The sequence below is a fragment of the Pantherophis guttatus genome, chromosome 2, assembly GCF_059756535.1.
Source record: "Pantherophis guttatus breed Tessera chromosome 2, ASM5975653v1, whole genome shotgun sequence".
Lineage (NCBI taxonomy): Eukaryota > Metazoa > Chordata > Lepidosauria > Squamata > Colubridae > Pantherophis > Pantherophis guttatus.
This window is the reverse complement of record NC_142064.1, coordinates 3,730,805-3,751,362: the sequence shown is the minus strand read 5'-3', so window position 1 is coordinate 3,751,362 and position 20,558 is coordinate 3,730,805. Positions and strand designations below refer to the sequence as shown.

At 46.5% G+C, this 20,558-nt stretch overlaps 1 protein-coding gene across 15 annotated transcripts in view; it reads left to right on the top strand.

Moving 5' to 3' along the window:
* CELF4 (CUGBP Elav-like family member 4) overlaps positions 1 to 20,558 on the top strand; it is a 921,337-nt gene that overhangs the window by 876,901 nt on the left and 23,878 nt on the right. For 14 of the 15 annotated variants that reach the window (XR_015732035.1, XR_015732034.1, XR_015732028.1 and 11 more), the window contains one exon: positions 9,216 to 9,383. The exons of the other annotated variant lie outside the window; for it this stretch is intronic. Coding sequence is in view for 1 of the 14 variants with exons in the window: in XM_087885499.1 (XP_087741625.1) it covers positions 9,216 to 9,343 (128 nt within the window). In the remaining 13 variants the exon portion in view is untranslated. The remainder of the gene's footprint in view (positions 1 to 9,215; positions 9,384 to 20,558) is intronic. 15 annotated transcript variants of the gene reach the window in all.

Genomic DNA, 20,558 nt, shown 5'->3' with positions numbered 1-20,558 from the left:
AAGGGACTCAGTATCATAAGTGGTACCCACCTCTCTCTATATTCTAAAATAGCCAAGTCTTCTATCTCAGTCAAGGTTCCTGCCACCTCATTGGCCAGACTCAATATCAAAATAAGGGAGAGATGGAAAATAAGAGGAATCCTACAAGAAAATAGAATCTTCAAGATCCTCAATCTTTTCTAATGCCATTCAGCACCGCATCAGTTCTCAGGCTCCCACATCACCATGTCAATCTCTCCTTTGACTCACCTTGCCTACCTCTTTCCTTGAAAGCTGATCTGAAGGCAACATTTGGATTTGAGAAGAGATGTCCATCAGCATCAATTTGCCATGGAGCTCAAGAACATCCAAGCCAGGAGCTCCTCTGTAGCACTGGAAGGTTATAAAAATGGTACATGACTTCCCAGCAAATAGTTGAGGTAGCTTACTCCAAAAAGGGTCCACAGTTCTGTAAAGGATGTGACAAACTTGTACGTGTGTGTGTGTCCCACTGAGGACAATTAGCTCGTGGTCTTCTTGTATGGTGACCCTTCCTGTCTAAAGGCACTTGGGAAATGGCTAGTGATCTTCAGACAACACAACATATGTGCACACTTCAAACCCAAGAATACACTAAGGCAGAAGCTTGTCCACCCCAAGGATAAAACACCTAGACACAAGCTGGGCAACATAGTATATACAGTACAATGCAATGAGCCATCTGTACATTGGGGAAACAAAACAACCACTTCATAAGCACATGGCACAACATAGTAGAACAAACCTATCAGGACTAGATTCAGCAGTCCATCTGCCTTTAAAAGACAAAGGACACTCTTTTGAAGACAGCAAAGTCCATATTTGGACAGAGAAGACTGCTGGTTTGAAAGAGGGGTCAAAGAGGCCATCTGTGTCCAAATTGAACAGCCCTCCCTCAACAGAGAGGGAGGGATATGACATCATCTATCTCCAGTCTACAACACAGTCCTTTCAGCAGTTCCAAGAAGGCTCCACACCCATTTGCACCACTCAGGTGACCCTGAGGACACAGACAAACCTCCAGGTGGCCTCAACGACTCTCTAAAAAGAGCACAAATGACCAGCTGTCTGCAAGGAGTATCAATCCTTCCATTCCTCACCATCCAGTCCCAACTGAAGAAGCTTCTTGGATGAGTAGCGAAAGGTCTTCAAAGAAAAACCAGAAAGTTCCATTGCCTCTTGAAACTTTGGAACTGCTAGTTGTGTAGTTATGGTTTCCCTTAGCTTCTTTCCTGTTAAAATAGGGAAGCCTAGGTGTGAAAGTGTGGGTGTCCATCTGAACATGTGGATGGAGGAGCTTTTCTGCCAACTCTTTACAGTAGAAGACCTTGTCAATTGTCTTAGAACACAACTAACATTATTCTAATATGATGTTCTGGTCAACATCCGACTCCTAATACATCCACTCAGATTCCTTTCCAGTAAGAAATGTTTATTCCTTGTTTTTGACAAGGAATAAAGAATAGAATCAGAATATTGGGTACTTGCCACACAATTGCTGTGCGCCTGATATTGCAGTGGTTGAAAAATCTGATAGAGACACATAGGCCTTGACATATGACCATAATGGACTCTGCCACATTGTAAATCATGACAGGCCTAAAATGGGTTGGTTATGTAACCTAACGGCCCCCCCAATCTTTTGGGTACCAGGAACCGGTTCCGTAGAGAGAGGTTTTCCCCCAAACTGGAGGGGCATGGTTTCATGTGCTTCCTGTGTCAACTCACAAAGCATTCCTGGCCTGCTCTTAAGTCGCCATAGGCAAGGGGGATGGGAAAAAAGGTGAAACACGACAGCCAAAAACAAAAGCACATTCCAGACATATATCTCTCAAGGCTGTCTCCCAGGGTTACCCACAACGGCCAGAGGGGAGTGATCTCTAAAACCTGTGAAATTGCTCCGTTGGCGAATGTAACTGATGACACACCCTGGGGGGAGGGGGGAAACAGGGTCATGCCTGGGTTGTAAATTACATGGGGTCAGAGTTGGCTTCACTTGGAACGTGCCGACACGAAGCTCCTAATAACTAACTGGATTTCTTTTGAAGCTTGGCTCAAAGAGGATCATGATTTAATTCGGGCATCTGTCAGAACCCTGACAGCCTGCATGCCACGGATGGGGCTTCACTTGTTTGCATGGCCTGGTTTCTAGCATGCCGTGGCCCAATGCTGGTTCAGGGCCCGGGGTTGGGGACCCCTGATATAATCAACCCAATTTTGTGACTGTTTTTTGGTGGTGGTCATTCAGCAAATGGTGTATTGTTAACCAACCCATTTTTCACTAGGCTGCGGTTTTGCCGAAAACTGGAAATAAGTGCAGGTTTTCGGGAAAACCACCCTAAAAACTTGATTGCGTGACCATCAGATGCTGTAAACGACCATAAAAATGGTCGTGTTTCTGAGTGTCCGAAGTTTGATTATGTGGTTTTGGAAGGGTTCTGACTGTCATAATTTTGAATCTGGATCATACGTAGCTTAAAGGTAGGTTCGTTGTAACTTTGAATAGTCACTAAGCAATGGGTTGTAAGTCGAGGCCTACCTATAGACAAAAATATATATTTCCTTTTAGCTGAACAGGTCGATGTGTGGGGAAATAATTTGGGGTGAAGAAGATGTTGACTTGTTTAACGTGAGCTACTGCCTCCAGGGATGTCTGTGGAGATGAGACAGGTGGGAACAAATTCAACATGGCAGCCATGACCAAATGTCAATCATTTGAAGCCTTGCCCTATTTTGGATACAGTCACCTGTAAAAAGGGGTGGGCCTTCTATCAGGTGATCAGATCCACCATTGGGGGGGGGGAATCCCTTCATGGATGTCCCTGAACAGCTCGGAACATAGTGATTACAATCCATGATTTCTGTGGCGATGAAGATAAAGATTCAAGATCTCAATGGCCAAGTCTTCTTCTCACAAGTTTTGGACCATGTCTACAAACCCATCATTGGATATCAATCCTGAAGTTTCAGTAGACCCAAGAGTGACAATTTTCCCTGTAGGAGGCACCTGCTGGACTCTTTTTCGGAACACAGTTGCCGGGGTGTCCATAGAGAGGTCAAACAATTCAAGATGGCAACCGCAACCATTCAATCATAGTCCGTCCCCTCCCTCATTTCTAACATGTATGGCGTGATTGTAACCACAATCTTGGTTTCTTTTTTCACCTCCAATTTGAAAACGACCCTGACAGTTGCCCCAAACGGGTAACTGAGATGGGAGATACATAAAAATATTGTGAGCCTTAAAATAGGTTTAACATACTGCAGTTGTTGTTTTTTCTTTTCATGTGGCAGAATCCCTAATTTGATCGCCAAATCCAAGATACCCAATCCCGGTTCCTGCATTTGTCATCCACCATGCTATCCACCCAGCCATCAAGGTTCAGCACCTTCTTGGTGACCTATAAATAGTGGTGGGATTCAGCTGGTTCGGACCGGTTTGAGCGAACCGGTTGTTAAATCGCTGGCTGGCCCCTCCCCTCCCCACCCCTCCCCTTCGAGGAGTCCACACATGCCCCATTTTGGCTCCTAGGTAAGTGCCGGGAGGCCTACTAGGCCCAAAACGGAGCACAGGGTGTGTGGCAGCCCCTCTCCCCCTGCACCCTGTTTTCATTTCCAGGAGGCTGCAGGGAGGCCTACTAGGCCCAAAACTGGGTGTATGCATGCGTGTGTGGTGCCCCCCACCACCGGCAGCCCATTTTTGCTCCCAGCGGGGGTGCAGGAGGCCGAGCGCTGCCTGTCACACCCTCTGGCCACACCCACCATGGCCACGCCTACCTAGCCAGTCATTAGGGCCGAGAACAAGTTGTTAAATTATTTGAATCCCACCACTGCCTATACAAATGCTAATCCGGTAAAAAAAAATCACCAGCTCTTTTGGTGTACAAGTACTTGGTGGACCAATTTTTTGGGTGGTCCAGACAGTAAGAATGATTAATTAGTGGAAGAACCTGCATCCTGGAGTGGAAGGCAGTGGTGAAATATAAAATTTGTTACTACTGGTTCTGTAGGTGTGGCTTGGTGGGGGGGTTAATATGACTGGGTGGGCGTGGCCAACTTTTTTTTTTTTTTAACTTTTAAAATCATTTTTTCTATAACCTCTTCAGCCAAAGAGATTGTTTAAAAAAATGCTTTTAAAAGCCTCTGACGATCAGGCAACTCAGCTGGGATCGTCAGAGGCTTTTAAAAGCATTTTTTTTCCCTACAACCTCTTCAGCTTTTTTTTTTTTTTTTTTACTTTTAAAAGCATTTTTTCGGCCGAAGAGGTTGTAGAAAAAATGCTTTTAAAAGTAAAAAAAAAAAAGCCTCTGATGATCGCGCAGCTCAGCTGGGCATGTGGAGGGGGGGCAGGGATTTTTGCTACCGGTTGTCCGAACCACCCACCACCATCGCTACTGGATCGGACAATCCGGTCCGAACCGGGAGCATTTCACCCCTGGTGGTAGGTGCTTCATCACTGGAGGTTTTCAAGAAGAGACTAGATAATCTTTTGTCCGGGATAGTATTCCTGCCTTGGGCAGGGGGTTGGACCAGAAGACCTCCAAGATCCTTTCCAGCCCTAGGATTCTATGATTCTATTATTATTATTGTTTTCTTTTTTTATTTAGGAGATTTATATTGTCACTTATTCGCACATGGCGACTCAAGGCGGCTTACAAAGATATAAAAACATCATATAAAAAGCAGTAAAACTTATAAAAGAATCATATATAATAAAATAAAATCACCCCACCCCCACCCCCTGCCCTGGCGACAACACATCACATGAGCCAATTAATGGGCTCCATCCCGCTGTGGGTTCCCCAGGCCCGCTGGCAGAACCAAGACTTCAATGCCTTCTGGAAGGGTGTTAGAGTGGGGGCCATTCTAATATCTGGGGGGATGATGTTCCAGAGAGAGGGAGCCACCACAGAGAAGGCCCTACTTCTGGGTCCCACCAGGTATATCTCCCACCGGGATGGGACCCGCAACATTCCCTGCCTCCCCGCTCTGGTGGGTTGGGTGGATGTGACCGGCAAGAGACGGTCCCTCAGATCCCCTGGTCCCAAGCCATGAAGGGTTTTAAAGGTGACAACCAGCACCTTGAATTGGACCCAGAAGCAAATCGACAACCAATGCAGCTCCTGTAGAAGAGGTGTAATACACGTGTTATTGTATGTTTTGTGTTTTGGATGTACTCAAGGTCTAAGCTTCTTGTGCTGCGAGATTCCCCCCTCTCACAGATCTGGCCCTCCATGTTATCGAGGGCCTATCTTGATGACGGGTTTTGGAACCCCGAGAGATGGCATGCGTCAAAGAGGGGATTAAGGGGTTTTTTAAATGCATTATTAACTAAAATTTTAAGGGGTTCAGGGATGACCAGAGTGGGAGCGGGGGAGAACCCACAAGGGTCAAGGCCGGGTCTGGCAGAGGGCAGCGGCAGTGGAGACGCAGGGTTGGATATCAGGGAGGGGGCAAGAGCTCAACCTTGTGAGGGCCATGTGATCTGTACGGTGGGAGGGAGGGGCAGATATGGTGGAAGCAGGGGGCTATATCATGTTATGGGAGTGCACTCTCGCTATCTTCAAGCGATCGCGCACTCCAGTCCCCAAGGCTTTACTCGTTCCCCAGGTAGCACAGACTCTCAGAGCCTGGGCCTTTGGCTGTTGTTGTGCAATGCCAGATCCGTGTTAAATAAAGCCTCTCTCATTTATGATCTTATTCAGGAGGGGGGAGCGGATGTGGCGGGTATTACGGAGACCTGGTTGGGCCCAGAAGGGGGTGTGCCCCTGGTTGAAATGTGCCCACCAGGTTTCCGGCCCAGGATAGGGGTGGGGGGGTGGCAGTTATTATTAAAGAAAGTCTATGTCCGAGGGAGACCCCTGGACCTCGGATAGCTGGATGTGAGTCCCTCCTTGTGAAGTGGGGTCGTGGGGTGCAGATGGGCCTGCTGATCACGTACTTGGCTCCCTGCTGTGTGGCAGCAGCCCTGCCCAAGCTACCAGACGTGATAGCCGGGGTGGCGGTTGATACCCCCAGGCTTATGGTTATGGGGGACTTCAACCTAACATCTGTCGGCAAAATGTCTATGGCAGCTCAGGAGTTCTTGGCTTCCATGATGGCCTTGGACCTGACCCAATTAGTTCAAGGCCCTACTCACTTGGGGGGACATACTCTGGACTTGATTTTTGTCTCTGGTCAGTGGCAGAGTGATCTGGAAAGAGGGGATTTAGTCATCGAGCCCTTGTCATGGTCTGATCACTCCCTCCTTCGCATGGACTTTTGAACTGCTACACCCCACTGCAGGGAGATGGACCCAACTAAGTGGTTCTGTCCCAGGCGCCTGATGGACCCGGATAGGTTCCTGACGGAGCTTGGGCCATTCCCTGAGGCTCTGGCTCATGGCATGACTGAAGAGCTGGTGGCCGCCTGGGATAGGGCGGCCACCGGGGCTCTGGATCGTGTCGTGCCTTTGCGGCCTCTGCCCTGGTGCCGATCTCAACTGGCTCCCTGGTTCTCTGAGGAGCTGAGAGAGATGAAGCACCGGAAAAGATGCCTGGAGAGTGATTGGAGGGCCAGTCACTCCGAATCTGACCGAACACTGGTGAGGTCTCATATTAAGACCTACCTAGTGGCGATAAAAGCGGCAAAATTTAATTATTTTTCCACTCTTATTGGGTCTGCAGAGAACCGCCCAGCTGCCCTGTTTAGGGTGACCCGCTCCCTCCTTCATCTGGGAGCGAGGGAAGACCCCTTGCAGGACAAGGCTGAGGATTTTGTGCAATTCCTGCATGACAAAGTCACTCAGATTCGGGAAGGTCTGGACTCTGATTGGGTAGATCCGGATGGACTGATGGAGGGGAATCTTGAGAATGTTATCTGGGAGGGGTTTGACCCTGTGACACCCGAGGATGTGGACAGGATTCTGGGGAGACTTAGCTCTGCCACATGTTTATTGGATCCGTGTCCCTCCTGGTTGGTGCTGGCCTCCCGGGAGATTACACGAGGCTGGCTCCAGGGGATTATTAACGCTTCTTTGAGTGAGGGTTACTTCCCCCCCTCTTTAAAAGAGGTGGTGGTGAGGCCTCTCCTCAAGAAGCCTTCCCTGGACCCGGCTGTATTAGCCAATTATCACCCTGTCTCCAACCTTCGCTTCATTGCGAAGGTTGTTGAGAGTGTGGTGGCGTGACAACTTCCCCAGTACCTGGATGAAGCTGATTATCTAGACCCGTTCCAGTCGTGCTTCAGGCCAGGGCACAGCACTGGAACGGCATTGGTCGCATTGGTCGATGATCTCTGGAGGGCTCGGGACAGGGGTTGCTCCTCTGTCCTGGTCCTATTAGATCTCTTAGTGGCTTTTGATACCATTGACCATGGTATCATGCTGCGACGATTGGAGGGGTTGGGAGTGGGGGGCACCGTGTTGCAGTGGTTCTCCTCCTTCCTCTCCAACTGTGTGCAGTTTGTGTTGGCAGGTGGGGCAGAGGTCGACCCCGAGGCACCTTGTATGTGGGGTGCCGCAAGGGTCAGTCCTCTCGCCCCTTCTGTTCAACATTTATGTGAAGCCGCTGGGCGAGATCATCCGTGGTTTCGGGGTGAGATTCCATCAGTATGCTAATGATACTCAGCTGTACATCTCCACCCCGAACCACCCCAATGATGCCCTTGATGTGATGTCCCGGTGCCTGGAGGCCGTACGGATCTGGATGGGGAGAAACAGGCTCAAACTCAACCCCTCCAAGACTGAGTGGCTGTGGCTTCCGGCAGCCCGGTATAGTCAGCTGTCACCATCGCTGACTATTGGGGGCAAATCATTGGCCCCCACAGAGAGGGCTCGCAACTTGGGTGTTCTCCTGGATGCATGGCTGTCGTTGGAAGATCATATGATGGCCGTGGCCAGGGGAGCTTTTTATTGGGTTCGCCTGATACACCAGTTGCGTCCCTTTCTGGACCGGGATGCCTTGCGCACAGTTACTCATGCCCTCATCAAGTCCCGTCTGGACTACTGCAACGCTCTCTACATGGGGTTCCCCTTGAAGAGCACTCGGAGGTTCCAGCTGGTCCAGAATGCGGCCGCGCGGATGGTTATGGGTGCGACTCGGCGTACCCATGTAAAACCCCTCCTGTGTGAGCTGTACTGGCTTCCGCTGGTCTTCCGAGTGCGATTCAAGGTGTTGGTTACCACCTTTAAAGCGCTCCATGGCTTAGGACCGGGGTACATACGAGACCGCCTTCTGCCAACAACAACCTCCCACCGGCCAATACACTCCCACAGAGAGGGGCTCCTCAGGGTGCCGTCGGCCAAACAATGCCAACTGGCGACACCCAGGGGGAGAGCCTTCTCTGTGGGGGCACCTGCCCTTTGGAATGAGCTGCCCCTAGAGCTTCGTCTTAGCCCCAACCTGCGCACTTTTCACCGCACCCTTAAGACCCTTTTGTTTCAGCAAGCCGGACTGTCCTAATATGAATTTTAAATGGGTGTATGCGTGTTTTAAATTGATGGCCAAATTTTATATATCTGATTTTAATTGGTTTTAATTTTTATAAATTCATGTGTTTTAATATGGCTGTACACCGCCCTGAGTCCCCTGGGAGAAGGGCGGTATAGAAATTTAATAAAACTTAAAACTTAAACTTAAAACTTAAAAACTTAAAACTTGCACAACTGAAATCTGCACAAAACCATGCAGGCTGCTGCATTTTGCACCAACTGGAGCTTCCGGATGCTCTTCAAGGGCAGCCCCATGTAGAGCGTGTTGCAGCATTCAAGACGGGATGTGAAATTTATGTTCTAGTTTGAGGCGGACACCTCACTGCGACCCATTAGAAGTCCCTCCTGGCAACACTCCTTCCTTCTCTGTAAGAATAACTTCAGCTGAGGACTTGTCCCTTTCAATGACCATCTGGTGGTCCATCTGGCATCTCTTCATTCCTCCACCCCAAAATCTAACTTTTCCATGGCTTGCTTCCCATCCTCCCTCTCAGCCAACTTTCGGTTGAGGTGAACGCTCGACCCATTCCATCCCCAACGCCGCTCACCCGAACCCACCGTGACATTGTCAGAAGCTGGAAGTTTCCTGCATCAAGCGCTGGGGAGGGAGGGGGCAGCTCCTTGGCCCCCCCTATTCCATGTTCATCCTTGGTGTGATCTAGCATGGGATGGCCCCGTCGCCCCCCTTCAGCTGGTTAAATCCTGCACCTTCCTTGTGTTTTGACAGGCTTTGTGAGTTTTGACAATCCTGCTAGCGCCCAAGCGGCCATCCAGGCCATGAATGGCTTCCAGATTGGGATGAAGAGGCTGAAGGTCCAGCTGAAAAGGCCAAAGGATGCTAACCGTCCTTATTGAAGCACGGTGGGAAACACTGGATAAGCAAGGTCTAGCACAGGTAACTGTTGGGGGGTGGCAAGGAACATCACCTGTTGTCCCGTAGCGTCTCTTGTGTTGTCGACACTAATGACTTTTAACCTCTTAAGATTCTACCTTTCCTTCTAGAGCCACTTCTGAAGCACCTCAAGGACTTGACTCTACGGGGTTGAGGCATTACAGTGGGTTTATAGTGAGGGAGATACGAGGTTGACCTGGGTTTTTTTATTTACTTATTTGCTTTGTTGTTGTTGTTTGTTTGTTTATTAAATTTCTATGCTGCCCATCCGCCCCTACAAGGACATTCTGGGCAGATTCCAAATTATAGAACCCAAGGGGAAAGTCGTCAACAGATTAAAATGAGCCAATATTAAAAGGCTATTAAAACCAGGCCTACAAGAGCTGAGAGATGGATGGGACAATCTGTCCTCTTGTCCCATCAGCCACCTCCAGTGGTGAGGTCTTCTTGTCCCATCAGCCACCTCCAGTGGTGAGGTCTTCTTATCCCATCAGCCACCTCCAGTGGTGAGGTCTTCTTGTCCCATCAGCCACCTCCAGTGGTGAGGTCTTCTTGTCCCATCAGCCACCTCCAGTGGTGAGGTCTTCATATCCCATCAGCCACCTCCAGTGGTGAGCGCCTTCCTCAGGACCCCAGGCCAACTGGCAAACCCAAGTTTTGAGACCCTTCCAGAAGGCCAAAACAGAGGGGTCAGTTTTCACCTCCAATGGTAGAGTGTACCACAGAGATGGGGCCACAGCAGAAAAGGCCCTTCTCCTTGATCCCATTGACTCTAGTTCCTTACCAGATAGGCTCTATACCAGGCCTCTTCCACTGGCACAAGTGGGGTGGGCTTGTCCCGTCGGCTCCTCAGATGCCCTGAACCCATGCCATAATTTTGCATTTCTCAACACATCCTTCTTCTTGCAAGCTCTCTTTTTTGAATCCACATTTAATCCCTGGTACCAAGTGGGCAATTTCAAAAGAGATCCCTTGAAACTTGGCATCAAAAGAAATGGGGGAGTAATTGCCAAGCAGGAGATCTAGATCAGACCGAGCGTGAACAAAGAGGCAGAGATCAATTCACTCTGTGTCACGAATTTATTTATTTATTTATTTTTAATTTGATTCATATGCCGCCCTTCTCCGGAGACTCAGGGCGGCTTACAATGTGTTAAGCAATAGCCTTCATACTTTTGTATATTTTTACAAAGTCATCTTATTGCCCCCACAAACTGGGTCCTCAATTTACCTACCTTAGAAAGGATGGAAGACTGAGTCAATCTTGAGCCTGGCAAGATTCGAACTTGCTAATTGCAGACAGCTGGAGTTAAATTACAATGCATTAGCCTGCTGAGCTATCCAAAGCTCCTCCGTTAATAGCAATAGTACTTAGACTTATGTACCGCTTCACGGTGCTTTCCAGCCCTCTCTAAGCGGTTTACAGAGTCAGCCTATCGCCCCCAACAATCTGGGTCCTCATTTTACCGATCTCCAAAGAATGGAAGGCTGAGTCAACCTTGAGCCTGGTGAGATTCGAACTGCCAAATTTGCAGGCAGCCGGCAGTCAGCAGAAGTAGCCTGCAGTACTGCACTCTAACCACTGCGCCACCACGGCTCTTTTGGAAGAGCCCCAAATGATTTTATTCAGCAGGCGTTTATGCGGTTACACAAGCAAGGGGAGAAAAAAAGCTGCTTGCATGAAAAGATAGATAAAAAGCGGAAGTTGCTACAATAAAATTGTTATTTCCCAGTACATGTCACAAGCATATTTGGAAAGAAACTTATTTAGCAAACTCAATTGATCCTATTTCTGGTTTCCTGTCATCCTTCTCCTAAGCTGTGGACAGTTACATATTATTACAACTCATTTATCTTCTTTAATTCGGCCATTTCAATACAAGAGTTTTGATCACCAATGCTCATTCCCATTGCTGTTGGTTAAAAGAGGGGAAAGATACAGTACAGACCCTTGGGAAATATCCCCTCCACAATTGCTCAAGAAAGAGATGGGAACTGGAGTCCCATTTATTGCCGTGGGGTGGGTACAGTTGATGGTTTATGAATCTAGATGCTAGTAAAGGACCCCTGTGGACTTGTAATGGTTACAGAAGTAAGTTAAGTACGCAGATCTGGTATGAGAACATTCAAACATTCTCCATTCTTTGCATAGGACAAATTTTAGGACGTGAACATTAAGGAGGGTGGGCTCCACCACGAGGGTCTTCTGAACAGCCTCAGAAAGCATGGTTTGAGAGTCTTGGTGGTGAATGTAGGGACCAAAATGGAGAAACTATTTCAGGGTTTACAAGAAACCCTCCAGAACATCATCTTTGAAGGCATCTCAAGAGGTTCAGAATTGGTAGCGGTGCCTTTGTTTTAACTGTTTTCCTGCTATCGGAATACACCCAACTGTGTTGTTATATAGCATTGTTGTATTCTTCATCCTTTACCATAGTAGCAACTTTGATGCTTGGGAAGGCGAGCAGACAGAGAGGAGAGAAATAGGAGCAAATAGTTACTAGCAGAATGTGGACTTTTCTCAAATCTGAGTCGAGTAGCAGTTCCCCAACTAAGGGTTTGCTAACTGCCATTCTGCCACTAATGTGATGTATTTGCTCCAAAGGTACCACCAGTTCATGCAAAAAATACCTATCAGATTACTCACACCTTCTTCTATTAGGAATAGGAGCTACTGGTTGGAAGCAGAGTTGCGTGGTTGCCGTTGAATTTTGTCCTTTTCATAAGCTTGACGTGAACGTTGGGGTGTGAGTATGGAGACAGAATGATAACAGAACATAACAGAATAACAGAGTTGGAAGGGACCTTGGAGGTCTTCTACTCCAATGCCCTGCTCAAGCAGGAAGCCCTATGCCATGTCGGACAAATGATGTCCTAGATAGACCTCAAAAATTCTTCTGACTTTGACATATAATTGTGCAATTTCTAGAAGAGGCCCCTAGAATTTAAGAATGACCTTTTCTGATGCAAAGCTTCTAGAAAGTGCTTTACTCAGACAAATGTCCAAGCAAAGGGTTTCTTGACCCCTTCCAAAAGCAAAGAAAACTTTCCATGTTGCATTTTTTTCTATGATACCCTCACCTGAGGATCTCTCTGGCCTTGTCTGCTCTCTGTGCAGGTGCTATCTATTTTCCCAAATTCTAAAAAGTGATCCCAATTCCACCAGATCTCTAGGAAGCCATCTTCCCACAGTAACCTACAGCGCTAGGATTCCTCAATCCAACCCAGGAACTAATCAGATCCAGCTTAGCTTCCTCAAATCATTCCAAATCAGCTGTCTGTTGTACAAGGTGTTTGCACCATGATTTTCCTTGGGGAAATGAGTTGAAGATTGCACGAAGTGTACATGGAGGGAAGGGAGGGAAGAATGAGAAGGAGAAAAAAAAACTTGTAGGAATAACAGGAACTGTGACTGCCATGTGGACAAGCACTCCATCAAGCTAAGCACCTTAAATAATCCCATTAGCATCCTTTAATATGCATCAATGCCATATTTGAGTGCAGATCTGTTTCTTCCTCATTGTTTTCTCTTTTTTTTACTTCATTTTCTTTTTCTTTTTTTCTTTTTTTAAATTTTTTTATTGAATATAAATATTAAAAAAGACATACGTAATATATACACAACAAACATTTATACAACATATACACAAAAAGAGTATAATTTCTTCTTAAGCATTTTTTCAGAGTGACATTCTACAATTCTGCTTATGATATATTCCTTTACCTCTCCTTAATCTAATAACACTTTTTATTATATATATATATATATATATATATATATATATATATATATATATATATATATATATATATATATATATATATATATATATATCGGTAATATTTCCCCCTATATTTTTTGTATATTTCTGATTTTTAACCAATTATGCCAATTATTCCATATTTTGTAATAATCTGATTCTTCTCTTTCTTGTAATTCTTTGGTTAACCTATCCATTTCAGCGCATTCTAAAATTTTTCCTATTACTTCTGTTTCACTTGGTGTTTTTTCTTGCTTTGAATTTTTTCCTCATTGTTTTCAGTGGTAAGAATAATTACCAATTTGATTGATTCATGCATTAGACAAATTCATTTATTTTCACTCTGTAAAGCCTGGCCGAAATTAAGAGGACACAAAATAATCACTTAAATAGGAGCCCAACTGTGTTCGACAGCTGCCAAAAAAGCCAACACAATCCTAGGCTGCATTAACAGAGGGATTAGAGTCAAAATCACGTGACGTTCTAATACCGCTTTACAAAGCCTTAGTAAGGCCACAGTTGAAATACTCCATCCAGTTTTGGTCACCGTGTTGTAAAAAAGATATTGAGACCACTGGTGGGTTTCAAATTTTTTTACTACCGGTTCTGTGGGCGTGGCTTGGTGGACGCGGCAGGGGAAGGATACTGTAAAATCTCCATTCCCTCCCCACTCCAGGGGAAGGATACTGTAAAATCTCCATTCCCTCCCCGCTCCAGGGGAAGGATACTGTAAAATCTCCATTCCCTCCCCGCTCCAGGGGAAGGATACTGTAAAATCTCCATTCCCTCCCCGCTCCAGGGGAAGGATACTGTAAAATCTCCATTCCCTCCCCTCTCCAGGGGAAGGATACTGTAAAATCTCCATTCCCTCCTTACTCCAGGGGAAGGATACTGTAAAATCTCCATTCCCTCCCCACTCCAGGGGAAGGATACTGTAAAATCTCCATTCCCTCCCCGCTCCAGGGGAAGGATACTGCAAAATCTCCATTCCCTCCCCACTCCAGGGGAAGGATACTGCAAAATCCCCATTTCCTCCCAATCAGCTAGGACTCGGGAGGAAGAGAATAGATGGGGGTGGGGCCAGTTAGAATTTTTACTACCGGTTCTCCAAACTACTCAAAATTTCTTCTACCAGTTCTCCAGAACTGGTCAGAACCTGCTGAAACCCACCTCTGGTTGAGACTCTGGAAAGAGTGTAGAGAAGAGCAACAAGGGTGATTTGGGGGGGCTAGAGGCTAAAATGTACGACAAACAGTTGCAGGAACTGTGTATGTATTTATTATACTGTGTGTAATGAAATAATAATGTATATTATTATACATTATACTGCGTATAATGAAAAGAAGGACTAGGGTTGACGTCAGAGGGGATATTTAGCCGGTTCAGAGCAGTTCAGGCAAACCGGTAGCGGAAATTGCAGGTGGACCTGACCAGGGGTGGGTTCTAAAATTTTTTACTATCGGTTCTGTGGGCGTGGCTTATTTTGTGGACATGGCTTGGTGGGGAGGGGTTAATGTGATTGGGTGGGTGTGGCCAACTTTTTTTTTTTTTTACTTTTAAAAGCATTTTTTCTACAACCTCTTCAGCCGAAGAGGTTGCAGAAAAAAATGCTTTTAAAAGCCTCTGACAATCCCAGCTGAGTTGCCTGATCGTCGGAGGCTTTTTTTTTCTTTTAAAAGCCTCTGACGATCCCAGCTGAGCCACATGATCATCAGAGGCTTTTTTTTTTTACTTTTAAAAGCATTTTTTCTACAACCTCTTTAGCCGAAGAGGTTGCAGAAAAAAATGCTTTTAAAAGCCTCTGACAATCCCAACTGAGTTGCCTGATCGTCGGAGGCTTTTTTTTTTCTTTTAAAAGCCTCTGACGATCCCAGCTGAGCCACATGATCATCAGAGGCTTTTTTTTTTACTTTTAAAAGCATTTTTTCAACGCAAAGAGGTTGTAGAAAAAATGCTTTTAAAAGTTTTTTTTTTAAAAAGCCTCTGATGAGGTGGGCGGGGTAAGCGAGCGGCGACCGGGCCAGGGACCGGTTCGGGGGCGTGGCCAGCCAATGTTATTACCGGTTCTCCGAACTACTACAAATTTTTACTACCGGTTCTTGCGAACCGGTGCGAACCGGGAGCAACCCACTACTGGACCTGCCCTCCCGCCCTGGCTCTATGCCATCCTATTTAGGCACGTTTTTGAGGCCAGGTGCATACATGGAAGGAGTGCATGTGAGCAAAACACATATGTGGAAGGCCGAGTGCATGCATGGAAGGCACACGCACACGCATGAAGTGAGCGTGTGCGCGGCGAACCGGTGGTAACAAAATGTGAAACCCACCACTAGGTGATATGATAGAAGTCTTCTAATATTTGAGGGGCTGCCACAAGGAAGAGGAGGCGGGTTCCCTCCTAACTCTGTTCGTCTGTTACTCAGAGCTCATATTGGAAAATTCAAGCATGACTGATGAAGGCTCACTTTTTTTTATGACTATGGCTTTAGACGAGGAGGGGCAAGGAAGTGTCCTTTGCCACTAACATTTTACCCAGTTTCATTTCTGTTAATCCATCCTCTGAAACTGAGCTGCAGATCTTTGCCAGAGATTTTAGGATCATTTTGGGTAATCAGGAGCTGGGAATGTTTTTGAGGGTAAGAATCAGAGGTGTTATTCATCTGGTTCGGACCAGTTCTGACGAACCGGTAGCGGCGACTGTGGGAGGGCACAGCCAACTGCCCCGGCGTAATGCCGTCGTATTTAGCCACGTTTTCATGGCCGGGCACATGCATGGAATGCGTGTATGCGCACGAAGCGAGCGTGTGTGCATATGGCGAACCTGTAGTAACGATATTGTAAATCCACCTCTGGTAAGAGCAGAACAGTAATGGAACCAGTTAGGAAACGGAACTAGGAGTCTTTGGACAATTGGCTCTTTCTTGTGTGTGTTGCGGGGGGAGGAGGCATGAACTCTGCCTCAGGCAAGGCTGAATTTGATGGCTTCACTTGAGCTTTTGAGTTCTATTGCATCAAGTCTAGGTCTTATGTTTTGGTAGGACCAAGGCCGCTGGTTCTGGGTGAAACATCTTCACATCATCGCTAGATTTCAGAATTGAGAAACCCGAAAGGACCATCTCTGAATCCCTTCGCCCTTCCATCCTAAATTGCATTTGCAATACAGAATAACAGAGAGTTGGAAGGGACCTTGGAGGTCTTCTAGTCCAACCCCCTGCTCAAGCAGGAAACCCTAAATCATTTCAGACAAATCGTTGTCCAATCTCTTCTCGAAAACCTCCCGTGATGGAACACCCACAACTTCTAGTGGCCAGCTGTTCCACTGTTTGATTGTTCTCACTGCCAGGAAATTTCTCTTTAGTTCTAGGTTGGTTCTCTCCTTGATTATTTTCCATAATAATGTTCTCTTTTAGCGGTTGTAAGTTGAGGACTACCTGTATACACTTCTGGAGGAGAATTGTCTTCACTGGTAGACAATGAGCCTGCTTTAATTTCCAAAATAGTTTGCCTTAAAAAAAACAAGGTACAAATCCTCTATCCCGTTGAAATATCCTAGCCAAAACAGCTGGTCAGCAGGTCAGTTAAAGTCCTTGGGCTGCTGTTCCATAGAGAGTCAGCCTCTTAGCTTTAATCTTGAGTTATCTTGGGTTTGTTTGTTTTAAGTAGCTTGGTTTATTTGTCTCAGTAAGATGAAGGTTAAGGGTCCCTGCGGATTTTATTCTGTTAGTCGTTGGCAGCTATACTGGCCATTGCTCATCTCCATTTCAAGGCCATTGAGCTAGTGTTGTCGGGAGACATTTCCATGGTCACATGGCCAGCATGACATCATGGAGGACTGTTACCTTCCCACCAAAGTGGTACCTATTTATCTACTCGCATTTACATGCTTTCAAACTGCTAGGCGGGCAGGAGCTAGAGCTAGGAACGGGAGCTCACTCCATCACATGCCACTGGGGTCTCGAACCTGGGCTGCTGGCTTTCCAGCTGATAAGCGCAGCGTCTTAATTGCTGAGCCACCGCTCCACCCCATTTGTCTCAGTGAATTTTTGAACATTCAGCAATGGGAGTGAATTCCCTAAGCCGAGACCGCACATCATGCAACCCACAGGTTGCAACGGGTGTGTAAAATTCCACACCGATGTGCTGCAGCATTTTGAATATCCTCACCTCGAAACCCTAAAGTTGCTTGCTGTTTATATTTTAAGTTTTTACTGGCAATACTTAGGGGAGTGAGGGTGATATGGGAAGAAATGGAATTGAAATGAATGTGATAAATCTTAGGGTTTGAGGCGGAAAAATGGATTCATAAGTGTTGTAACAATCTTCAAAAATGGTAAAGCTGGAAAAGAAAAGGAGTTCTGTTAAAATAAGGGTGGACTTTGCTTATAGAGTGGCTGGGCCACCTGGTTGATGTAGCAATAGCAATAGCACTTAGACTTATATACTGCTTCATGGTGTTTCATAGCCCCCTCTAAGCGGTTTACAGAGTCAGCCTCTGGCCCCCAACAATCTGGGTCCTCATTTTACACACGTCGGAAAGAGGGAAGGCTGTGTCAACCTTGAGGCAGTCAGGATCGAACTCCAGACTTGGGCAGAATTAACCTGCAATACTGCATTCTAACCACTGTGCCACCAGGACTCTTCCTTCCTTCCTTCCTTCCTTCCTTCCTTCCTTCCTTCCTTCCTTCCTTCCTTCCTTCCTTCCTTCCTTCCTTCCTTCCTTCCCTTTTCTCCCTTCCAATCTTAGCACTTAGCAATAGCACCTAGACTTATATACCACTTCACAGTGCTTTTACAGCCCTCTCTAAGCGGTTTACAGAGTCAGCCTCTTGCCCCCAACAATCTGGGTCCTCATTTTACCCACCTCGGAAGGATGGAAGGCTGAGTCAATCTTGAGCCTGGTGAGATTCGAACCAACAAATTGCAGTCAGCCGGCAGTCAGCAGAAGTCGCCTGCAGTACTGCACACTGACCACTGCGCCACCATGGCTCATTAGGTGTGAAGTTCGTTTTTGTGTCTGATTGAAGGAAAGTTAACAGAATAACACAGTTGGAAGGGACCTTGGAGGTCTTCTAGTCCAACCCCTTGCTCAAGTAGGAGACCCTATACTATTTCAGACAAATGGATGTCCAATTTCTTCTTGAAAAGCTCCTGTGATGTAGCACCCACCACTTCTGGAGGCAAGTCGTTCCACTGTTTAATTTCAAGAATAACAGAGATGGAAGGGACCTTGGAGGTCTTCTAGTCCAACCCCCTGCCCAGGCAGGAAACCCTACACCCCTTCAGACAAATGGTTATCCAACCTCTTCTTAAAAACTTCCAGTGTTGGAGCATTCACAACTTCTGGAGGCAAGTTGTTCCACTGGTTAATTGTTCTCAATGCCAGGAAATTTCTCCTTAGTTCTAAATTGCTCCTCTCTTTGATTAGTTTCCATCTATTGTTTCTTGTCCTGCCCTCAGGGGCTTTGGAGAAGAGGTTATCCTGCCTTCTTTTGTGTCAGCCCCTTAGTGGTCCCTGTTGCCGTGTTCCGAAACCGAAAAGTGACAAAAAGGAAAGCCCAAACTACAAGAGAGTTCTTTGTAAACTAGCACCCATGATGAGAAGGATTTTGACAAATGTCAGCATATGGATTGAAGAGAATATTCATAGCTCAGCACTAAAGTGTGGGTGACCTTGGTATTCTCGGAACTTGGTGGTTTCCTTGCAGATGTTTCATGACCCAACTAGGTAGCATCATCAGTGCTAGAAGGGGAGGGGGTTTGCAGGGAGGAGAAAGGGGACTGTAAGATCCTTGGTGCTCTCTGAACTTGGTGGTTTTCTTGCAGACGTTTCATTACCCAGTTAGGGAATATCGTCAGTGCTAGAAGGGGGTGGGGTTGAAGAGGAGGAAGAGGAGCAGGAGGAGGAGAAGGGAGGAGGAGAGCTACTGTGGAGTTGTTGATGCTCTCTGAGCTAGGTTTTCTTGTAGACGTTTCATGACCCAACTAGGTAACATTATCAGTGCCAGAAGGAAATGGGGAAGAGGAGGAAGAAGAGGAGGAGGAAGAGGAGGAGGAGGAGGAGGAGGAGGAGGAGGACAACGACTGTGGAGTCCTTGGTGTTCTCTGAGCTTGGTTGTTTTGTTATTGAGTCAGATTTTTCATGACTCAACTAGGCAGCATCATCAGTGCTGGAAATTTATTTATTTATTTATTTATTGGTTCGATTTATATGCTGCCTTTCTCCGGAGACTCAGAGCGGCTTACAATGCGTTAAGCAATAGCCTTCATACTTTTGTATATACCTGCTTAGTAGGACTTTCGCCCCCCCCCCAAGCGTTGTTCTTTTTTATACAAAGTCAGCTTATTGCCCCCACAATCCGGGTCCTCATTTTACCTACCTCGGAAGGATGGAAGGCTGAGTCAACCTTGAGCCTGGTGAGATTTGAACTTGCAGTAATTGCAGGCAGCTGGCAGCTAAGTTGTCAGGTTTCGAGGTCGTCTCAAATAACTTGCATTTCAAACAAAGTCTTTGATGAAAAACTCCCATTCATTAAGCACGACATTCTAACTCCGACTCCATCGTAGCCAACACTGACTTCCTGACCCCAAACCCTCCCTTTCCTTTCCCCACTCCTCTGCACTCATTGGCCATCTTCCAAGTCACTCTACCCCTAATCTACTGCTCCAGCTCAAAGGAATTTCCCCCCTCCCATCCCATCTCCTAGGGGATATTATCTCCAGGGAAAATAAGTAGGTGAAAAGTCAAACGTCCCTTTCCAGACGCCTCCGCTTCTCCTTCTTATGTCAGCACTAGAGTAAATGCAGCTTGAAGTGCTGACAAGTGTTACTTAAGTGTATATATGTATTTTATTTGGCTGTTCACCGCCCTGAGTCCTTCGGGAGTAGGGCGATATACAAATTCAATGAAAAAAAAAAGTGATACTTAACAGCACTTTAGTCCGCTGTGCCACCAAGGCTCCTGAATGGGGTTTGTGGTGAGGGGGAGGAAGAGGAGGAGGAGGAGGAGGAAGAGGAGGAAGAGGAGCAGGAGGAGGACTGTGGGATCCTTTGTGCTCTCTGAACTGGGTGGTCAAAACTGTGTTTTCCCAGTTGTTACAAAAGCTGCATCTTCAGAAGGTGGCAGGAAAATAATAAATGGATGCCTTTGAAGCGTGGTGTTGGAGAAAATTGTTGAAAATACCTAGGACCACGAGAATGAATTATTCATATTAGATGAAGTAAACCTGCTTTGCTCACCAGAAGGGCCAGTTAATGAAGCTATTAAATATTGGGGACATAAATTGCAAAGGCAGGAAGCAGTTGAAGGGACTCTGACCCGTGGGGGGAAAAAAATCAAAGGCATTTGAAAAAGGGCCGATAGAAGGCAAGGTAGCCTGATGCTACCACTGACTGAGGTACCATGGAGGTAAGAGAAATG